Genomic DNA, 19352 nt, shown 5'->3' on the forward strand with positions numbered 1-19352 from the left:
TTTAATCACCCTCAAGTTGTTCTAAACCTGTGTAAGAGTTTCTTTTGTTGAACACAAGAGAAAATGGGTGAACATTCTTGTTCAACAGAAGAAATAAAGTCACAGGTTTAAAGGTGTTTAAATTTTCATTTTTGTGGAAAACTATGCCTTTAAGCAAGTCTCTCTCTCTCTCTCTCTCTCTCTCTCTCTCTCTCTCTCTCTCTCTCTCTCTCTCTCTGTGTGTCTTTGGAAACTACTTTGACTTTGTTTTTGAACAAAGTCTCTTATGCTCATTAAGGCTGCATTTATTTCATAATAAATACAGGAAAACCAATAACATTGTGAAAAATTGCAATTTAAAATTATGGTTTTCTATTTTACTATACTTTAAAATATAATTTATTCCTGTGATGGTAAAGATGAATTTTTAGCATCATTACTCCAGTCTTCAGTGTCACATGATCTTTCAGAAATCATTTTAATATGATGATTTATTATCAGTGTTGAAACTGTTGTGCTGCTTAATATTATTTTATAACCTGTGAGACATTTTCAGGATTCTTTGATGAATAAAAAGTTTTAAAAAAATATCAGCATTGGGTCTGTCCTTTTTTTTTTTCTTGAAATAAATTAATACTTTTATTCAGCATGGATGTGTTAAATTTATAAAAAAGTGATAGTAAAGATTTATATTGTTATAAAATATTTATATTATGAATAAATTCTGTTCTTTTTAACCTTTTATTCATCAATGAATCCTGAAAAATGTATCACAGGTTCCAAAAAAATATTAAGCAACACAACTGTTTCCAACATTGATAATAAATCGGCATATTAGAATGATATACTGATATGAATTATATTTTAAAGTATATTAAAATAGAAAACCACAATTTTAAATTGTAATAATATTTCACAATATTATAGTTTATTCTGTATTTATTATGAAATTAATGCAGCCTTAATTAGCATAAGAGACTTCGTTCAAAAACATAAAAAAATAGTGATTTTTCCAAACTTTTCACTGGTAGTGTACGTGCCCTTGACACCAAGCAACAGTGTCACGTGATTTTACAGTATTATAAAACATTATTCCCAAATGCCAAATTAGTTTTTTTTCAATGTTTAACACAGTAATATCATTCTTGTTTCAACTGAAAAAAAATTAAACACAACGAGGGCTTCTGCGCGATTACTATTGAAGTTTGCGGTCTTCCGTGAGCATGTTCCTTGACTTTGCGAATCAGCCACGCCTTCGTGCTGTCGTCAGACTCGAAACCCCAAGTATTTAGTCTGAGCCTACACTGACACTGTCACTCATCGTGTTTGCTGGATTTCAGGAGAGCCAGGGGAAAACACAGTATTATACACAAACCTGTAGGGTCACTGCAATAATGAATGAGCGTAAACTCTTTGAATGAATTGAGCACACATTAAATAGCTGTGTTGCTGTTTTCTCTGTGTGTGTCTCAGAAATCAGAGCTTGGCAAGAGTAAATCAACTAAAATACTACATCATACACATGTTCTAGTATTTGATATGTATATTTAAATTATTTATACCTTGTATGATATAATACATGAATTAATGGAATAAGCACAGCAGGATCTCAAACAGCCGTGTTTTGTCACTGTGCGGCTCTCAGAATCCAAACTACAGTGAATGCAGAAAAAAACATGTTGCAAACATAGAGGAATGCATGTCTAGTACTGGATAGTTTGTACTGTTATTAAGCCCAAAGTTCAGTGTTTTGTAAGATTAAAGCAGCCAAAGAAAACACAACTTTAATCTGTCAACATTGCATACATTCGTAAAACATTAAGCCACCACAACAATATTTTTGGAGAAACAGTCATATGCTGTGGGCTATTTTGTCTGTCATTGGCTAAATTGTTAATCATGTGAGCATTACTGAAGATTATGGTATAATAGCATTCGATTTGTGACATTCTGAACATACAGATACAGCACACACATTTCCAACACGCTTTAGCTAAAGCATTAAGAATGAAGTTCAGAGTAGCAGTTCTTCTGCTTCTGTACAAATGTCTTGTATTCGCTCCGAATGTCATATTTGCATCAGAATCTGCCGTTTCAGGATTGCCTTGTCCTTTGAAAACATGCACAGATGTACTGAAGGAACTTGGAGCCACAGAGAAGCAACTAAAAGATCTGGAAATCAGACATGCTAAGAGTGAAAATCAGACTGAGGAAATCAAACAAGATCTGGAAATCAGACTTGCCAAGAGTGAAGCTCAGATTGAGGAAATCAAAAACGAAAAACAAGCTCAGATTGAGAAAATCAAACAAGATCTGGAAATCAAACTGGCTAAGAGTGAAGCTCAGATTGAAGAAATCAAAAAGGAAAAACAAGCTCAGAATGAGAAAATCAAACAAGATCTGGAAATCAGATTTGCCAAGTGTGAAGCTCAGATTGAAGAAATCAAAAAGGAAAAACAAGGTGAGACGACACTCAAAAAAGTGATTGAAAGCAGATTTTTTTTCAAAAACATGAAAAAACATGAAATTCAGCTAGATTTTTCATTTTTTGTTCAGGGAACGACTCTGTGTCCATGAATTTGGCAACTTACATGTTTATCTCAGAAATATTATCCTCATACTAGTTTATTTCAGATATAATAATTTACTTCGCACCTGCACTCACAACTACCTAATAGCAACAGCTTTGGCTCACTGCCTGTTTTATTATTGCTGACCACCTTTCAAAATCTGTGTGGCAATGCTGCGCGACTTGCTGGACAGCACAGAGATATAGTGAAGCCCAGACCTGTGTCCATTTAAATCATCATACTCAGATGTCATAACGTTTTTAGGAGATACTCTGAGATTTGGGCAATGGAGGAACTTGAAATAATATGACAGATATGAAAAGAAATAACATTGTATCATAGTTAATGTTCATCTGTTATAGTTCTATTTAGGGGTGTGACGGTTAGTATATAACCGTGAGACCGGCGGTTATAGTTGAACACCGTCATTAGAACTGTATAACCGCCAAAACCGTGTCATTAAAATATTTTTTACAAACATTTTTTATCAAAAATTATTTTCATTTTTTAGATCGGATCATAAGATGCGCAATATATCGGGAGACATGGTTTTTTATCACTTAATGAAGTTTTGTAAATCGTCAGACATATTTACCACTTAATTAAATTTTGCTTTGTAGAGAACCTTTCTTAAAAACAAATTTTGTTTTGTACAAATTTTATCTTAATTTTAATAAATGTTTCATCAACCAATTGCATGTATTTTAATAAATAAAAAGCAAGTATAGCAGACAATGATAACCGTGACATGGAAGCGCCAGCACGCCGCGTTCACTTGCACTGCACTGTGAACTAGAGCGCATCTCATCGTAAATGAAACTCGGCGTAGGCCTATGCCTCATACATTAGCATTAAATATCTTTGCTGCATCCTTTCTAGAACAGACAAGGGCTTTTTTTTGTGGCTCGCATCAGCAAAGCATTGCATCGTCCATAGACCGCAAAACAATCAGCGGATGGCGGGCGGGTGCGGCTTTGAAATTTGCTCAAAAAACGTTGGCGCGGATGATGAGTTTTGTGATGTGGTTGCGGATGAAATAATACCCCATCTGCGTATATCTATCGATAACAACATTTAACACTACACAAATATTAATTAAATGATTTTTAATTTAGGCGATTAATTTCCCATAGTGACATAGGACTGAGGTGCCGGATCCAATAAAAAATGTTCCGGATCCAACGTCGGAGGTCGGCTCAAATTAAAACTTCATGAAGAAAGGTAAAAGTGGTGCTTCGGAGGCTGCTGCTGCTGGAGATGATTCGGGAGTGGTCTGTGCACCACCACCTCCCAAGAAGAGAAATCTTGGAGATCTCCTTAATAAACGGAGGTCTGAAATCTCTGCCCCTTTAGAGCGCGCGCTGACACGGAGTTAACCCGCTATCTCCAAGAACAACCAATTGACTCTATGGCAGATCCACTAGCATGGTGGCGAGACAATGAAACACGCTATCCGCTCTTAGCAAAATTGGCACGTAAATACATGTGTATTTGTGCTACAAGCACAGCATCAGAGCGAGTTTTTAGCACTGCGGGGAACATAGCTACCCCTGTCAGATCGTCACTAAAACCGAGTAAAGTGAACATGTTGGTGTTCCTGTCACGGAACTTGTAAGTCGAAAAAGATTAGGAAATTAAAATGTCATTGCACTTTTTTTTTGTTTCCTTTATTTAGTTAGTTTAATTAAGGTATTATTTGTAATTTAGGCCTAGGCTTCTCATTCATTTTTATGCTCTTATAGAATTTAAGTAGCCTACTTTTTTAAAAGGTTTTGTTTACTGTGTGTGATTTATTTAAAACAAAGCACATTCATTGCAAAGTTTTTTTTTTTTTTGTTAAGGATTTGTTCAGTGTGTGATTCATTTAATGGAAAGCACATTCACTGCTAGTGCAACAATTCTGAAACCGGCACACCCCTAGTTCTATTATGATTTTGATTCATACAACAGTTGGATATAATAATGCCTTTATCTCAAAGAATGGTTGTTTCAGTATATGACTTTAGTGAAATATGAATTTGAGGCTAATGATTTTAAGGTGAACTTGTTTGAATTGACTGGAACCCTGAAATAAGACTTTGTACAATAAACCAGAGATGAAGGGTTTTCATATTTAATGCCATATACCAGTGTCAGAAATTAACTTTCTCTTATGAAACAAATGATTTTCAGGGCTATTTTTCTTTTACATTTATATAGTATATATTTACTAATCTTATTACCGCACACATTATGATAAATCTATAAAAAAACATATTTGATGCCTTTTCTTTTCTTAGAATGGCTTAACTTGAAGTGCTGAAAAAGTTTTTTGGAAAAAAATATTTTTTAAGGTACTTTATGATATGTTGCCATATGGCAACAACGTACAATAGTGGAAATAACTTAGAACAAGTAGTTAATATTTTTCCTCAGAAATGTTATTTGTATTGAATCAATTGGTGCTATTTTAAGCTTTAGCAGTAATTATAAACACCTTATTCATATTGTCCAACATCTTTTAGTTATTCCATTCACTTCTGCTGAATAATGCTTTATATTCTTTCAATTTCATTGTTATTCATAAATATTATTAAAATTGCAAATGTAGACAGTTAAAAACAAATATAATACTGTTCATCATGTATCATGAAACATTGATATAAAACCAAAAACATTGCAGTTCATGAAAATGTAACATTATGCAATCTTATGAGAGGAAGGTTATGAACATGGACCCCCCCATGATCCCTGAAACTTCACCTTTTTTTAGTACGATACTTCACAAAGCATTTTTTTTTTTTTTTCCAGAGGTGAGACACAGGTACACATCACATTTGGTGCACTTCACCCTAACAATACATTTACATCCACTTGCACCAGCCTTTTTGAGACACCATGGTAGGCCAGTGGTTGGTCTGGGACATTAGTACTGGCTGTGGTGGCAGGTCTCCGATGTTGATTTAATCCATAATACAAATGCCATGGCAGTCCTCAACATACGAGTGTCTCATTCCCTCTTCAGGGAACGAAGGTTACAGTCGTAACTAATACGTTTTTTACATTTTCCGATTTCAATATTAAATCAAAAAAACAAATGACCAAAAGATACACGGACCGAACACACTGAGCTTTCTGAACCACTGCCAGGGGGGAATCAAACAGGAAGTGTTTGTCAGATCAGAATAGGTTTTGGGAAATGCAAATGTTTTGCAAGGGAAAAGTTAAAGGTGCCATCGAACGTTTTTTAAAAAGATGTAATATAAATCTAAGGTGTCCCCTGAATGTGCCTGTGAAGTTTCAGCTCAAAATACCCCATAGATTTTTTTAATAAATTTTTTTAACTGCCTATTTTAAGGCATAATTAGAAATGCGGCGATTCATGCTGCGGCCCCTTTAAATGCTCGCGCTCTCCGCCCCCTCCCGAGCTCTCAACTCTATCACTGCATAAACAAAGTTCACATAGCTAATATAACCCTCAAAATGAATCTTTACAAAGTGTTCGTCATGCAACATGTCTAATCACGTAAGTACGGTGTATATTTGGATGTTTACTTTTGATTCTGAATGAGTTTGAGGCTATGCTCTGTGGCTAAAGCTATCATTACACACTGTTGGAGAGATTTATAAAGAATGAAGTTGTGTTTATGAATTATACAGGCTGCAAGTGTTTAACCCTTTCGAGCGTGAGTTTTCTTAAAGCCGGGCACACATTTTAAAATTGTAAGGCCAATTATGAATGTAATTAGATACTTACGACTGATCATGTCCAAACGCGCTGAGTCAGAGCCAGTTGCGTTCAGTCGGTGTTTACGGTTGGTGCTTAAAATCGTGTAGTGTGCTGCGTCTAACGATTCTAGTCTTAGAATTTTAGAAATTCATTGCCAGTCCTCCTCACAAAGATTCTTCTGAAATTTGATAATTCCCACTTCTGAAGTAGTGATTACAAGCAAATCGCATTAATTTTTTTTCAGAGAAAGTCATCTTTACAATAGTGCTGAGAGCACGTGAAGGCAGCATAATATTTGCGACCGATGACGTCTCTGTTTCCTTGGAGACTGTGTCAGGCGATTGTAAACAAGCGGCGAAATGGCGTCAAACAAGTTTGCAACATAAAAACACATTGGACAACCGGTATGGAAGAAAAACTGGTTGAACTCTGGCAAGAGTACGAATGTCTATACAACATATCTTTGAAGGAATACCATAATAGAAGCGATATGGAAAGAAGCTGGGCTGCTATTGCGGAAGCTTTGAATGTGCCAGGTACTGGACCGGATTATCCATAGACGGGATTGGGCGAGTGTCCTGGGGCACCAGCCAATAGTGGGGCAACAAGTGATAAAGATAATGACTAGACTTTTTTTTTTTTAATCATGTTTTGTATATATATTATTTGTCTGAAAAGATACGGATACAAAATTAACAGTTTATGATACAATATATACAGAGAGAATATAAAGAGACCTGCCCCTTTGATCACGAAAGTGAAAGTGCCCTTTGAGGTCGCATTGTGGAAGTATACTTCTGTGGTAATTTAATGGTGCCATTTCAAGTCGAACAAGCTTAATTGAGGATCGCAGCTTATCGTTGCTTAACAATGGCCGACACCACCGGAGTGCAAGCTGTAAAAATAGATTAATTTAAAAAGTTTACTCGCCTCAAATTCTCTCTGTAGAGAACAAAGTCCATGTTGCCTCTCCAGCCAGGACCTCACCCATATCCTGCACGTTTTTTTCTCTTTTTTTGTTATTTTCCGCACAAATATGGCTTCAGATGAAGAGCGCCAGCTGTTTGTTTACATCTATTTTCAAGATCCCTCGCACAGTGTGTTGCTTAGCAGCGGTCTCAATCGTAAACGTTTGTGTTCTTCTCCGACTGTCAACGATTAAAATCGGCTCCAGTCGAAGGAAACAATCGGTATGTGTGTTCAGTTCAGTCTTAGAATGTTTCAGCTAATCGTCCCCGGCTTTAGGCGACCGTTATTTTAGAATGTTTGCCCTTATTGTTTCCATGGCGACGCATCATGCTGGGCCACGTCACTCCCCTGGGTGGTTTCTGCCGCGACCACGTAACACTATCTTGGTCACGAGCCACTTCCTCTATTCATATTGCTCAACTCCTGTAAAAGGTTTACCTTTATAGATTCAGGAGGAGTCAGGTAGGCATATAATATTTTATTTTTAGATTATATTATCTCAGGGTCTACTTCTGATCACTACCGTACCTCTTAGGCCTACAGTTCAGATCTCAACCAAGCCTACCTGGGTGGGGTGGGTTAGCCTTCCGTTCAGTGCACCACAGCTGGCTCTTCGCCCTCAGAGGACAGCTATGCCTGCTAATGCACTCCCACGGCTCACTCTGTTGCGAATGGTTGGCAATCTTGACTGACTTTGTAAAGTCCGTCGGGATATCTTTATAAAAATCTATCTTTTTCAGACAGTCAACTTCTGATACCCCAAATGGATTCTCACTCTACAACAATAAACAGACTGAGACAATACTATCAGAGTTTGAGGGCAGTCCCCATTCTCATTTTATTATTTCTTGCAAAGGCAAAAGCTAAATACACCACTTTATGCCAGCTAAGCTGGAAGTTCCATGGGCCAGATAAATAATTACATTTTAAAGCTTACCCTCTTCTCTATTCAGTATATGTTCTTCTCTAAGAAAATCAGGTGTCTTCTTTGATCTTCTGAGGGCTGTGGTCTGGCGATGGCTTCCGCTTGCGGCTTGCTTGTATGCTCTTTCTTTCTTCAGCAAAATTACACAACTACTACTACTACTACTACTCCAACTACCCAGAGAGCTATAAAGGCCCCTGTATGTTATATTCTCTTTTGACGCACTTTATCTCTTCATTTACGCACATGTGGTTTTTACTTGCGTCAATTGCTAGGTTACTTGTCTATCACCTTTTTTCACTTGCGTCAATGCATTTCCTATTCGCGTCAATGGCTTAAGCAATACACACATTTTTTTTATTATACATTTTTATCAGATTTCTACCTTACTAGACATTTATTTCCTAACTGTCTTCATTCTTATCAGTCACACACAACAATATCTCTATCCCCCAGAACCCATGTTCACCTACACACATAATGCAACAGTTGTCATTTTTACAGGATGTGGTATACATTTCACTTGAGCTCACAGCATGTGTTTTTGCATGTCTCATTTATGAAAACTTCATAGACCCCAGAGATTCTTCAAGTTTAGCAATTTTCTGCTTTTTATTATATCTTTTAAAATCTTTATCAAATTGTTTGGAAGAGAACACTCCATTTCTCTTGACAATGCATGTCATCAACTATCTGATATTCCGATTCTCAAATATGTGTAAGTGAGTGTGTTTTGTCGTTTTAAAACCTTTATAAATGATCTTTATCTTGATGTATAATGCGCGATGGGCGCCGCCATCTTAGTTTGCCCCACAGTTCAGAGAGTCCTGTCAGTCGGATTAACAGCATGTGAATTCATCAGTTTCTCCTGAAATATACACTCACCTAAAGGATTATTAGGAACACCATACTAATACTGTGTTTGACCCCCTTTTGCCTTCAGAACTGCCTTAATTCTACATGGCATTGATTCAACAAGGTGCTGAAAGCATTCTTTAGAAATGTTGGCTCATATTGATAGGATAGCATCTTGCAGTTGATGGAGATTTGTGGGATGCACATCCAGGGCACGAAGCTCCCGTTCCACCACATCCCAAAGATGCTCTATTTGGTTGAGATCTGGTGACTGTGGGGGCCATTTTAGTACAGTGAACTCATTGTCATGTTCAAGAAACCAATTTGAAATGATTCGAGCTTTGTGACATGGTGCATTTTCCTGCTGGAAGTAGCCATCAGAGGATGGGTACATGGTGGTCATAAAGGGATGGACATGGTCAGAAACAATGCTCAGGTAGGCCGTGGCATTTAAACGATGCCCAATTGGCACTAAGGGGTCTAAAGTGTGCCAAGGAAACATCCCCCACACCATTACACAACCACCACCAGCCTGCACAGTGGTAACAAGGCATGATGGATCCATGTTCTCATTCTGTTTACACCAAATTCTGACTCTACCATCTGAATGTCTCAACAGAAATCGAGACTCATCAGACCAGGCAACATTTTTCCAGTCTTCAACTGTCCAATTCTGGTGAGCTCGTGCAAATTGTAGCCTCTTTTTCCTATTTGTAGTGGAGATGAGTAGTACCCAGTGTGGTCTTCTGCTGTTGTAGCCCATCTGCCTCAAGGTTGTGCGTGTTGTGGCTTCACAAATGCTTTGCTGCATACCTCGGTTGTAACGAGTGGTTATTTCAGTCAAAGTTGCTCTTCTATCAGTTTGAATCAGTCGGCCCATTCTTCTATGACCTCTAGCATCAACAAGGCATTTTGGCCCACAGGACTGCCGCATACTGGATGTTTTTCCCTTTTCACACCATTCTTTGTAAACCCTAGAAATAGTTGTGCATGAAAATCCCAGTAACTGAGCAGATTGTGAAATACTCAGACCGGTCCGTCTGGCACCAACAATCATGCCACGCTCAAAATTGCTTAAATCACCATTCTTTCCCATTTACCTTTTTTTCCTGACATTCAGTTTGGAGTTCAGGAGATTGTCTTGACCAGGACCACACCCCTAAATGCATTGAAGCAACTGCCATGTGATTGGTTGAGTAGATAATTGCATTAATGAGAAATTGAACAGGTGTTCCTAATAATCCTTTAGGTGAGTGTATGCAAGTAAGTGGCTGGTGAACTGGAAGAATAATAAAGTAAACTTTATAGTTACTTAGGCCAATTATGTGTGTCTGATATGAATAAATGTTGGCAAATTATATTTGAATTCACTGTTATTGCTGCTTCCACTGATGTCTGACATCAGTGTGTATTTTATAAACTCTAAATGTATTGTTTTAATGGTGCTTATACGCATTTAAATGTCTGAAACCTTAAAAGAAACATTAGGTGGCTGAAAACACTGCATAGCTGTGATATATGACAAGAGCTGCGTGCGTCCATCTCGCAGCCAGAGCGCGAAAGCACAGTTTGGTCTGGCAGTTATGTGACGTCGCTGAACGTTCGAAATCCCATATGTGGGACCGTACTCTCAGGGGCACAGAAATAAAAATCCCATATGTGGGGCCGTACCGCTCAAAGGGTGAATAATGAAAATAGCGATGGCTCTTGTCTCTGTAAATACAGTAAGAAATTACGGTAACTTTAACCACATTTAACAGTACATTAGTAACATGCTAACGAAACATTTAGAAAGACAATTTACAAATATCACTAAAAATATCATGTTATCATGGATCATGTCAGTTATTAATGCTCCATCTGCCATTTTTCGCTATTGTTCTTGCTTGCTTACCTAGTCTGATGATTCAGTTGTGCAGATCCAGACGTTAATACTGGCTGCCCTTGTGTAATGCCTCGATCATGAGCTGGCATATGCAAATATTGGGGGCTTACACCCCAACTGTTACATAACAGCCGGTGTTATTTTGAGATCCGCCTGTTTTTCAGAGGTCTTTTAAACAAATAAGATTCATATAAGAAGGAGGAAACAATGGAGTTTGAGACTCACTGTATGTCATTTACATGTACTGAACTCTTGTTATTCAACTATGCAGATGAATTGGTCGATGTGATGAGCAAAACATTATTTTATCGTAACAACAATGCATGATTCTTGATTCAAATTGGAGATTATAAAAATGTTCTCTGTTACATATTTTGTCAAACAAATAATCAGCTACAATGCACAACACACATAGAATTGAAGGAGTGACATCATAACACATCCACAATAGAGAACAAACACACACACACAACACCATGTTCAGGTTTGACTGTATTTGTGACTAAATTGCAAAAAAAAAAAAAATACTTGTGATCATATATTGTTATGTCTAAACTCAAATCTAGATTAAAACTTGTGAAAAGATACCTATAAAAATAGTTTTGTGCAAAATGAGTGATGCTCTTCAGCCATCTAGTGGCTGTTCTTAAAATTTCAAGTTATTTTAATTTTTAATGTTTGTTTTCCGGTAGATGTCAGCAAACTACATCATGACACACTGTCCATGTTATCTCCATGAACCAAATTAAGAAATTAGATGTAAATTATCACCAATGCAAACACATTATAAAATCACCATATAAGTGAGTGATATTACATAAGTTTAAAAAAAGTGGACATGTTCTCATGGTCATGATTGATTTTTAGGGGTTATCAAGGATTCTTGATGCCCATTCATCATAAACATTTAACTTTTATTCATATTATATGAACTTTTTTTCATTTCAAAAGCTTATAAAGTGGGGCGATTTCACAATACTGTACCGACTCTTATTCTACCTGGCAGAAAAAAAGGCCGTCCTGAAGACGGCGCGGTTTGACCAATCAGATGAAAGGGGCGTTTCGGCACCACCCACATGTGTGAATGAAATATCAAAGCCATAAACTGATTTATAAATCACAACTGAAAAATGAGAAATCAGGCCAAAATCTAATTTTCCATTTATTAAGTCTTTGAGAAGTACGGTCCTACATATGGGATTTAGTATGTTGGGCGATGTCACATGACTGCCAGATTCAAACTGTGCTTTTGCGCTTTGGCTGCGAGGCGGACATGCTCAGCACTTTGTCATATGAACTGTTTTCACCCACATAATGTTTTTTTTTTTAAGGTTTCAGACATTTAAATACGCATAAGCACCAGTAAAACAACACATTTAGAGTTTGCAAAATAACACAGATGTCAGACATCAGGGGAAGCAGCAATAACAATCCATTCAAATATAATTTGCCGACATTTATTCATATCAGACACACACAATGGGCCTAAGTAACTATAAAGTTTACTCTCTTATTCTTCCAGTTCACCAGCCACTTACTTTTATATGTATTCGGGAGAAACTGATGAATTCACATTCTGTACTCAGTGAACTGTGAACTGTGAGAAAAACAAAGATGGCAGCGTCCGCGTTATGGATCAAGATAAAGATAATTTATAAATGTTTGTAAACAACAAAACACACTCACGCTTGAAAGGGTTAATTTAAACAAAAACCGAATAAACAAGCCGTTTTTTCATTTCTCGTTATTCCATTCCAAATAGGAAATAAAATTATCAAAATGTACACAGATCACAGGGTTCTCTTCAGTGCAGAAATAAACATCATTAAAATAGGTAGCCATAGGGCATAACCTGATATTGCTGAGTTCAACATGTTCCTGGGTCAACATTTTTGTTGATCCTGGAACAACATTTAAATCAACCAATCAGATTTGAGGGACAAGTTTACAGATTATGTCAAGTTGAGGCTTAAAATCACGAATTGATCCTTCTACATCAGTGTTATTCATCTATCATTTCCCTCTGATTTTTGGGATAACTTACGGGTAGGGTTAGGTTTAGGGGTAGGAATAGGGTTAAGACTTTTCAGACTAGAATGTTGTTCCAGGATCAACAAAATATGTTGACCCAGGAACGCATCTAACTCAGCAATATCAGGACGTGCATGACTATATATCCCCAGTTAAGAGGTTTATTTGTGTCACTGAGTGCATCACCTGTTGGATTGCATACTCAGGGTAGTTAAAACGACTTTTTGAGGAAAGTTGGTATCTATTTAGCTCCCTCCTTGGTGATCTTGTTAGCAGCTATATTGCCTATAACTCGGATTGTAGGCTTTATGATATTTAGCCTCCTTTTAGTTAGCAGTTGTTTTCTACAATGCTGTTTAACTGATCATAGTTTGCTCAAATATTTACACTGCCTCACGTGTCTGTTTGAGGTAGTAGGCCTTATAGCCTCCCTTAGACCATGTTGACTTTGTTTGGTTCTCTTTAGTCACGTTTAGGGTACATTGCCTGTTGGAATGTGTAGCCTGGCACAGGTCGCAGTTAGCTTCCCATAGTTATGTTGGGTTAGAGCTGGTTCTCCTTTTAAAATCACGAGCTGGAGCCACGTGTCATTGAATCGGCAGGCCCCTTCAGGCCTCCTTTTTAGTCCACATGTTGGCACGGTTGGTGTTTTTAAATTTGCAAACAGGCTGAACGCCACTTGTTGCCGGAATGGTAGGCCCCTCAAGGCCTCCTTTTTTAGTCGACTTGTTGGCAGGATGCCTGGGAAACCATGCCACCATCGGCCATGCCCCATCGCAGACGGATAGGCCCTAAACAGGCCTGTTCACAATGTTTGGCAGCGTTTCATGTATTCCCTCTTTGGAACTTTCAAATACATGGACTCTTGGGTGGTATGGTTATGGTAGCCACTTGCTGATGCCACGTATTTACTAAGGTAGGTCAACCTCGGCCTCCGGTGTAACGTGGAATTCAGTTATGTACTCCTCTCGCTCTGAGAGTAACAGGGTGCTTTTACCCAGTATTTTGAGTGGCTGGCCCCTCAGGTTGATTATGGTAGTGAAACCTTACTGACGCGTGGTTTAATCTACATCTGCCCTCCTGAGTCTGATTCCTACTCTAGTTGAGCTAAGAGCCACCTAGCACCAAGGCCCTTCCAGGTCTTCCTTAATACGTGTTGGTGTACGCTGTACTCCTCTTGCTTTAAAGAGTAAAAAGGTGCTTTTACTGAGTACACTGCTCATAGGATTGTGTCAGGTAGGTGAGCTTTGCACTTCCCTATTATGGTTATGTTTGTAATAGTGCTTAGTTCCCTAAGCTGATCATGGTGGTAGGCCTAAATCAGGCCTCCTCCTAAGGTTCAGCCCTAGGCTGGTTTGTGCTCCGCTGTATGAACAGGTGTTAAGCGCACAGCCTCCTCAGTGCATTAATTAAGTGCTGAGTAGATCCTAGGATGAGTGGATTATACTCTTTTCAATATGAGGGTTCATAGCACTCAGCTGAGTTCTGCTCTCCAGGATGCCCGTCTCTACGCGTGGGTCTGAGTTGCTCCTGCCTTTCTGCAGTCACTCTTACCTGCTCTCTTCTATCAAGAATGCGTTATGGAGATTCTGTACTCAGACAGGGTTGGCCAAGACTAAGTTTGTCCTATGACAGACCAGGTCGGCCTTCCTGGTGGCATTGGGGGTGACTTCGCTCCCCTCTAGTGACTGGCTGGGGTTCCTTTCGGTTCTCTAGCCACATTCCCTTAAATGGACCACTTTATCTTCAGAAAAGTTGGTTCCAGATGCCTTTAGCGGCCTTGGTAGGCCTTCTGTGGAAGGCCTTCTTGAGGCTCAGCTTGGACCGTTGGCCAAAGGGAGTGACCCGAGGGTGAGTTGCTAAGCGTTTCCTTAGAAACTGCTCAACATTTTGTCAGCCATATTATTTGGCATGTACTCTCCTCAAGCATAGCGGCGTGGATATATTGTTTCCCATTGCGTATTCAACACAGAGCGAGTTTCCTTTCGAAAGGGAATGTCTCAGGTTACGCATGTCACCATAGTTCCCTGAGAACCAGGGAATGAGACTCTGTGTTTCCTTGCCATGCTTCGGGTTTCCTGCCTGCAGAACAGTCCCTCAAATCGATAGATACTGACTGTTTCTCCAGACGCTCCTTTATACTTCCGGGTCATGCCATATTATGTCATAGGCCTTCGCCGGCCAATAGGGATTGGAGTTGTTGGATAGTTGGCTTTCAGACATCGGATCACGTGTGACGTTTCCCATTGAGTATTCAACGCAGAGTCTCGTTCCCTGGTTCTCAGGGAACTATGGTTACATACGTAACCTGAGGCATTTTGAGCACTTCAATTTGGAACAACCCTTCAGTATGGTGGCCATAATTATTTTGTAAGTGGGGGGTAATCAAACAACTAATCCACAGTTCTTGTGTTGTTTGATACACTTGCTGCAAGATTTTTACCTCTAAATGAAGAATGACTTAGCTTGAAGTATACAGAGCCTTGAGAGATGCTTTTCTGTAATGAATTACTTACATGTTAGCTTTATTTTATTTACTCTGTTAATGTTATGAATTGAAAGACATGAGCACAACAGTGTCAGAACAGCGACTGAATCATTGAAGGACGCTCTTGTGTGCGTCACACAGACGGAGAGAGATGCATTCAAATTGAAAATGTACACAAGGAATGTTGTCTGATTTAAATAAAAAACATTTTTCTGTATGTTTGAATTATTAAAGGTCCCATGGTATGAAAACTTCACTTCATGAGGTTTTTTAACATTAATATGAGTTCCCCTAGCCTGCATATGGTCCCCTAGTGGCTAGAAAAAGCGATGGGTGTAAACCGAGCCCTGGGTGTTTTGCTTCGTGTTTGAGAAAATGAAAGCTCAGACAACCCAATCTGGAATCTTCCCCATATGTCGTCATCAGGGGAAAGGTTACCTCCTCTTTCTCTGCTTTGCCCGCCCATGAGAAAATGAGCTACCACAGTGAGATTCGACCACAATATTTTTTTTTCCTCGAGAGACACATCATGGCTTGCAAACGAGCGAATCATGGTAGTTGTTCAGTGTTTGGATGTACAAATGCACACCTTAGTATTTTTTTTAGTTCCTTCATCCGAGCCTATGAAGAAACAGTGGGTTAATTTTATTTTCTCTGGTAATGCACTGATACAGCTTCCCATAGTTTTGTATGTCTGCGTCACACATTTCACCGACGACTGTTTCCTCAACGTGGACCAATACAGCCCAGTTACTGTCACTAATGTAAAGGTAGACAGCATCAAGTATGTGTGTGAATACACACACTGTAACGCGAGTGTTGTACATTTCTTCGTTGTTTGAATAACCGTTCTGCTGTTATGGGGCACGCAATATCCACATTTCCAGATTGCAGAGCTTGATGTAATTGTAAAAGGATTGCAAAAACTTTTAAGATTTATGAAATATAAAATATTTAAACAGATAAATGATGTTTATTGTTTATTTGTGCACATTTTCCACAATGGCACCTATCCAAAAAGGTATTTGTAAAAATGGCAGAGGACTAATTTAGTTGCGCTGGTTAGTGTCTATAGCTGATAATTATATATATAATATATATACAATAGCAAATCAGAGAAACATGAAGAGCCAACAATGTAGGCTAGCATTAGCTACATGATAATAACTGTAACAAAAAACATAAACCAACTAAAGTACCGTATCCAGACACAATGTTTTAAACTAACCATTTGGAGATGTCCTGGTGTCCTGGTGGAGTTGCAACTTCTTCATCCGGATCAGATTCTGGGTCAAACTGAAAGCTTGAACGACTGCGTGTCTACGAGCCATTACGATACATCCACTGTCAACATTAGCGCAAGTTAAAGTCGCGAGCTGGTTAAGGCCACACCCACCCTCCACCTTGCCCTGCCTCTCTCCTCCTCATTAGCATTTAAAGCTACAGACCCAGAAACGGCACATCCTGAGGAAAGCTCATTGTGGGACTGGCTTGTAGTGGCTGAAATTCTGCACCAAGGCTGAATTTCGGGAAAGAGACTTCAGATACAGTACTAGGGACCACTTAGGCCTATATAAAAGCATCCAAAAAGTAGCTTTTCATAGGACCTTTAAACTGGAACTTTATATTATATTGTAACATTTTATATTAAATATTTGCGGTTAAGTTGCAGAATGAGAGTAAAACCGGTTCAATCTGGTGAACTGAAGGAGAGAAGAGATCAACTCGTCGAACACTGGGTCACTTCTAACAGCACTAACATGAGTCTACTGTAGCCCGGATTTACTGTCAAAATCACACATTCAAATACTGATGATACCAAATATGTTTTTAGAAGAATTTAAAACCGAAACATCATTTTTATGATTTTAATAACTGAAGCTGAAATGTGTTTTCCATGTATTCAGTCATTTTCATAATAAACAGTAGAATTATAATATACTGTCGGCTAATCAAATGATTGAGCAGGAGACATTTATTGATTGATCAGAGTCTCTTTGAAGAACATTAATAAGGAGGTTGAAGTTTAATCCAAGTCTTATGAAGCGATATGATTTCTCTGTATGGGGAGCAAAGTGAAATTTGATCGATTCCCTCTGATCAGTTCATGTCTACAGAAGACAAATCAAATATGGTGACGTGTCAATAATATCAAACTCTCAATAGTGTCTGTGTCAGGAAACAGCAGAGGCATTTCTCTCTGTGTTGGAGGATTTCTGCATGTGTGAGCGATTGATGCTGGGATAATTTTCTCCTGACATGATAATCACACTCTTCATGTCTCTTGATTTCCACAGACATTGTTTCCTGGACCAGGAGAGGCTTCCTACAATGTAAGTCACTGAGAAAACAATCAGAGAAACTCACTGAGTGAGAAAACACGACAGAAGAGATTTAGAGTTGATCATGATAATGATGATTTTCACAGGATATCTGCTCAACTGTACTGAGACACTGATGAAATACTGAACATGAAGAGTTCAGACACATTAAAAGATCAGACTGATAATTCCTGATTGTGTTTTATCTCCATCAGATTCCCGTCTGCTCACTCTGGATCTGAACACAGTGAATAAAGCCCTCAGTCTGTCTGAGAGGAACACAATGATTACTTACACTGACACAAAGCAGTCATATCCTGATCATCCAGACAGATTTGATCAGTGGTCTCAGGTGTTGTGTAGTGAGAGTGTGAGTGATCGACGCTCTTACTGGGAGATTGAGAGGAGTGGGAGTGTGTCTATATCAGTGTCATATAAGAGCATCATCAGGAAGGGAGGGAATGTTGATAGTGGGTTTGGATTTAATTATCAGTCCTGGAGTTTGGACTGCACTTTCTCCAGTTGCTTATTCAAACACAATAACAGAGAGACTTATCTCCCTGTAAAGCTCATCATCAGTAGAACAGTGAATGATGTGAATCACTATAGAATAGGAGTGTATGTGGATCACAGTGCAGGAATTCTGTCCTTCTACAGCGTCTCTGGAGACACAATGAGCCTCATCCACACAGTCCAGACCACATTCACTCAACCACTCTATCCTGGGTTTAGGCTTTATTATAGAGCATCAGTGAAACTGTGATGATGAATCAGAACAGAGAGATTCTACCCATAATGCTTTGAGCTGATAATGAATCAGATGTTATAGAGTCTCTTCATTACATTAATACTGTGACACTGAAATATCATGTCAGAATAAAAGTGTGTGAGACAGATCAGTGTGTGTATCTGTTCTTTTCTCAATCTGTTTGTCAATGGAAATCACCTTCATTTAGTTCTATTATAGTGTCACATCGTTTTAGGACTCAAAGCAAAGAAGCAACATTATTAAGTTGGCTTGAAAAAGCTGAAATGCTGTTTAAACTTATTGTTAGTGGTCCCTGGAGTATCATCACTGGCAGTTGCCAAGACAATCCCTAGCAACCAGATAGAGTACCCTAGCAACCATTTACCAAGACCTATATCACTGCATCAGATCATCATAGAGATGTGGGTTGGATCTTTTTACCAGAGATTTTATTATTACAGGGAGATGAGAGGGTCTGTATCTCTTATCATTGGAGAAAGTGTAACAGCTAATGTAATCACACGCGGCACCCCTCATTAACTTTAGCCATTGCTTTTTTTTGGCTAATGGTTGCAGGCTTGTCATCTAGTGGCTTTGTTTTACTCATGCTAGCAAACAGGACTTTCAAAATGCTACACATGCTAGCAGTGTATAGCTACATGCTAATAACAACGAAGTGTTAAATCATTAAGATTAAAGGTGCCCTAGATTCAAAAATTGAATTTACCTCGGCATAGTTGAATAACAAGAGTTCAGTACATGGAAATGACATACAGTGAGTCTCAAACTCCATTGTTTCCTCCTTCTTATATAAATCTCATTTGTTTAAAAGACCTCCGAAGAACAGGCGAATCTCAACATGACACCGACTG

The 19352-nt window shown here is 38.6% G+C and overlaps 1 protein-coding gene and 1 pseudogene across 1 annotated transcript; both read left to right on the forward strand.

The window, feature by feature from the left end:
- Window positions 1–19352, forward strand: part of LOC137006055 (zinc finger protein 721-like) — a 970851-nt pseudogene that overhangs the window by 661993 nt on the left and 289506 nt on the right.
- Window positions 1906–18622, forward strand: LOC137007006 (tripartite motif-containing protein 16-like). Its single transcript, XM_067368253.1, has 3 exons — window positions 1906–2440; window positions 17709–17744; window positions 17948–18622. Exons 1-3 carry the CDS (start codon window positions 1987–1989, stop codon window positions 18493–18495), a joined length of 1038 nt encoding a protein of 345 aa, XP_067224354.1. The 5' UTR covers window positions 1906–1986; the 3' UTR covers window positions 18496–18622.

This window comes from Chanodichthys erythropterus, chromosome 3, assembly GCF_024489055.1.
Source record: "Chanodichthys erythropterus isolate Z2021 chromosome 3, ASM2448905v1, whole genome shotgun sequence".
Lineage (NCBI taxonomy): Eukaryota > Metazoa > Chordata > Actinopteri > Cypriniformes > Xenocyprididae > Chanodichthys > Chanodichthys erythropterus.

Excerpts from the sequence above, each read along its gene's own strand:
- LOC137007006 (XM_067368253.1), top strand. The coding sequence starts at position 1,987 with ATGAAGTTCAGAGTAGCAGTTCTTCTGCTTCTGTACAAATGTCTTGTA. Across the intron at positions 2,441-17,708 it reads AATCAAAAAGGAAAAACAAG|ACATTGTTTCCTGGACCAGG; the intron begins GTGAGACGACAC and ends TGATTTCCACAG. Across the intron at positions 17,745-17,947 it reads CAGGAGAGGCTTCCTACAAT|ATTCCCGTCTGCTCACTCTG; the intron begins GTAAGTCACTGA and ends TATCTCCATCAG.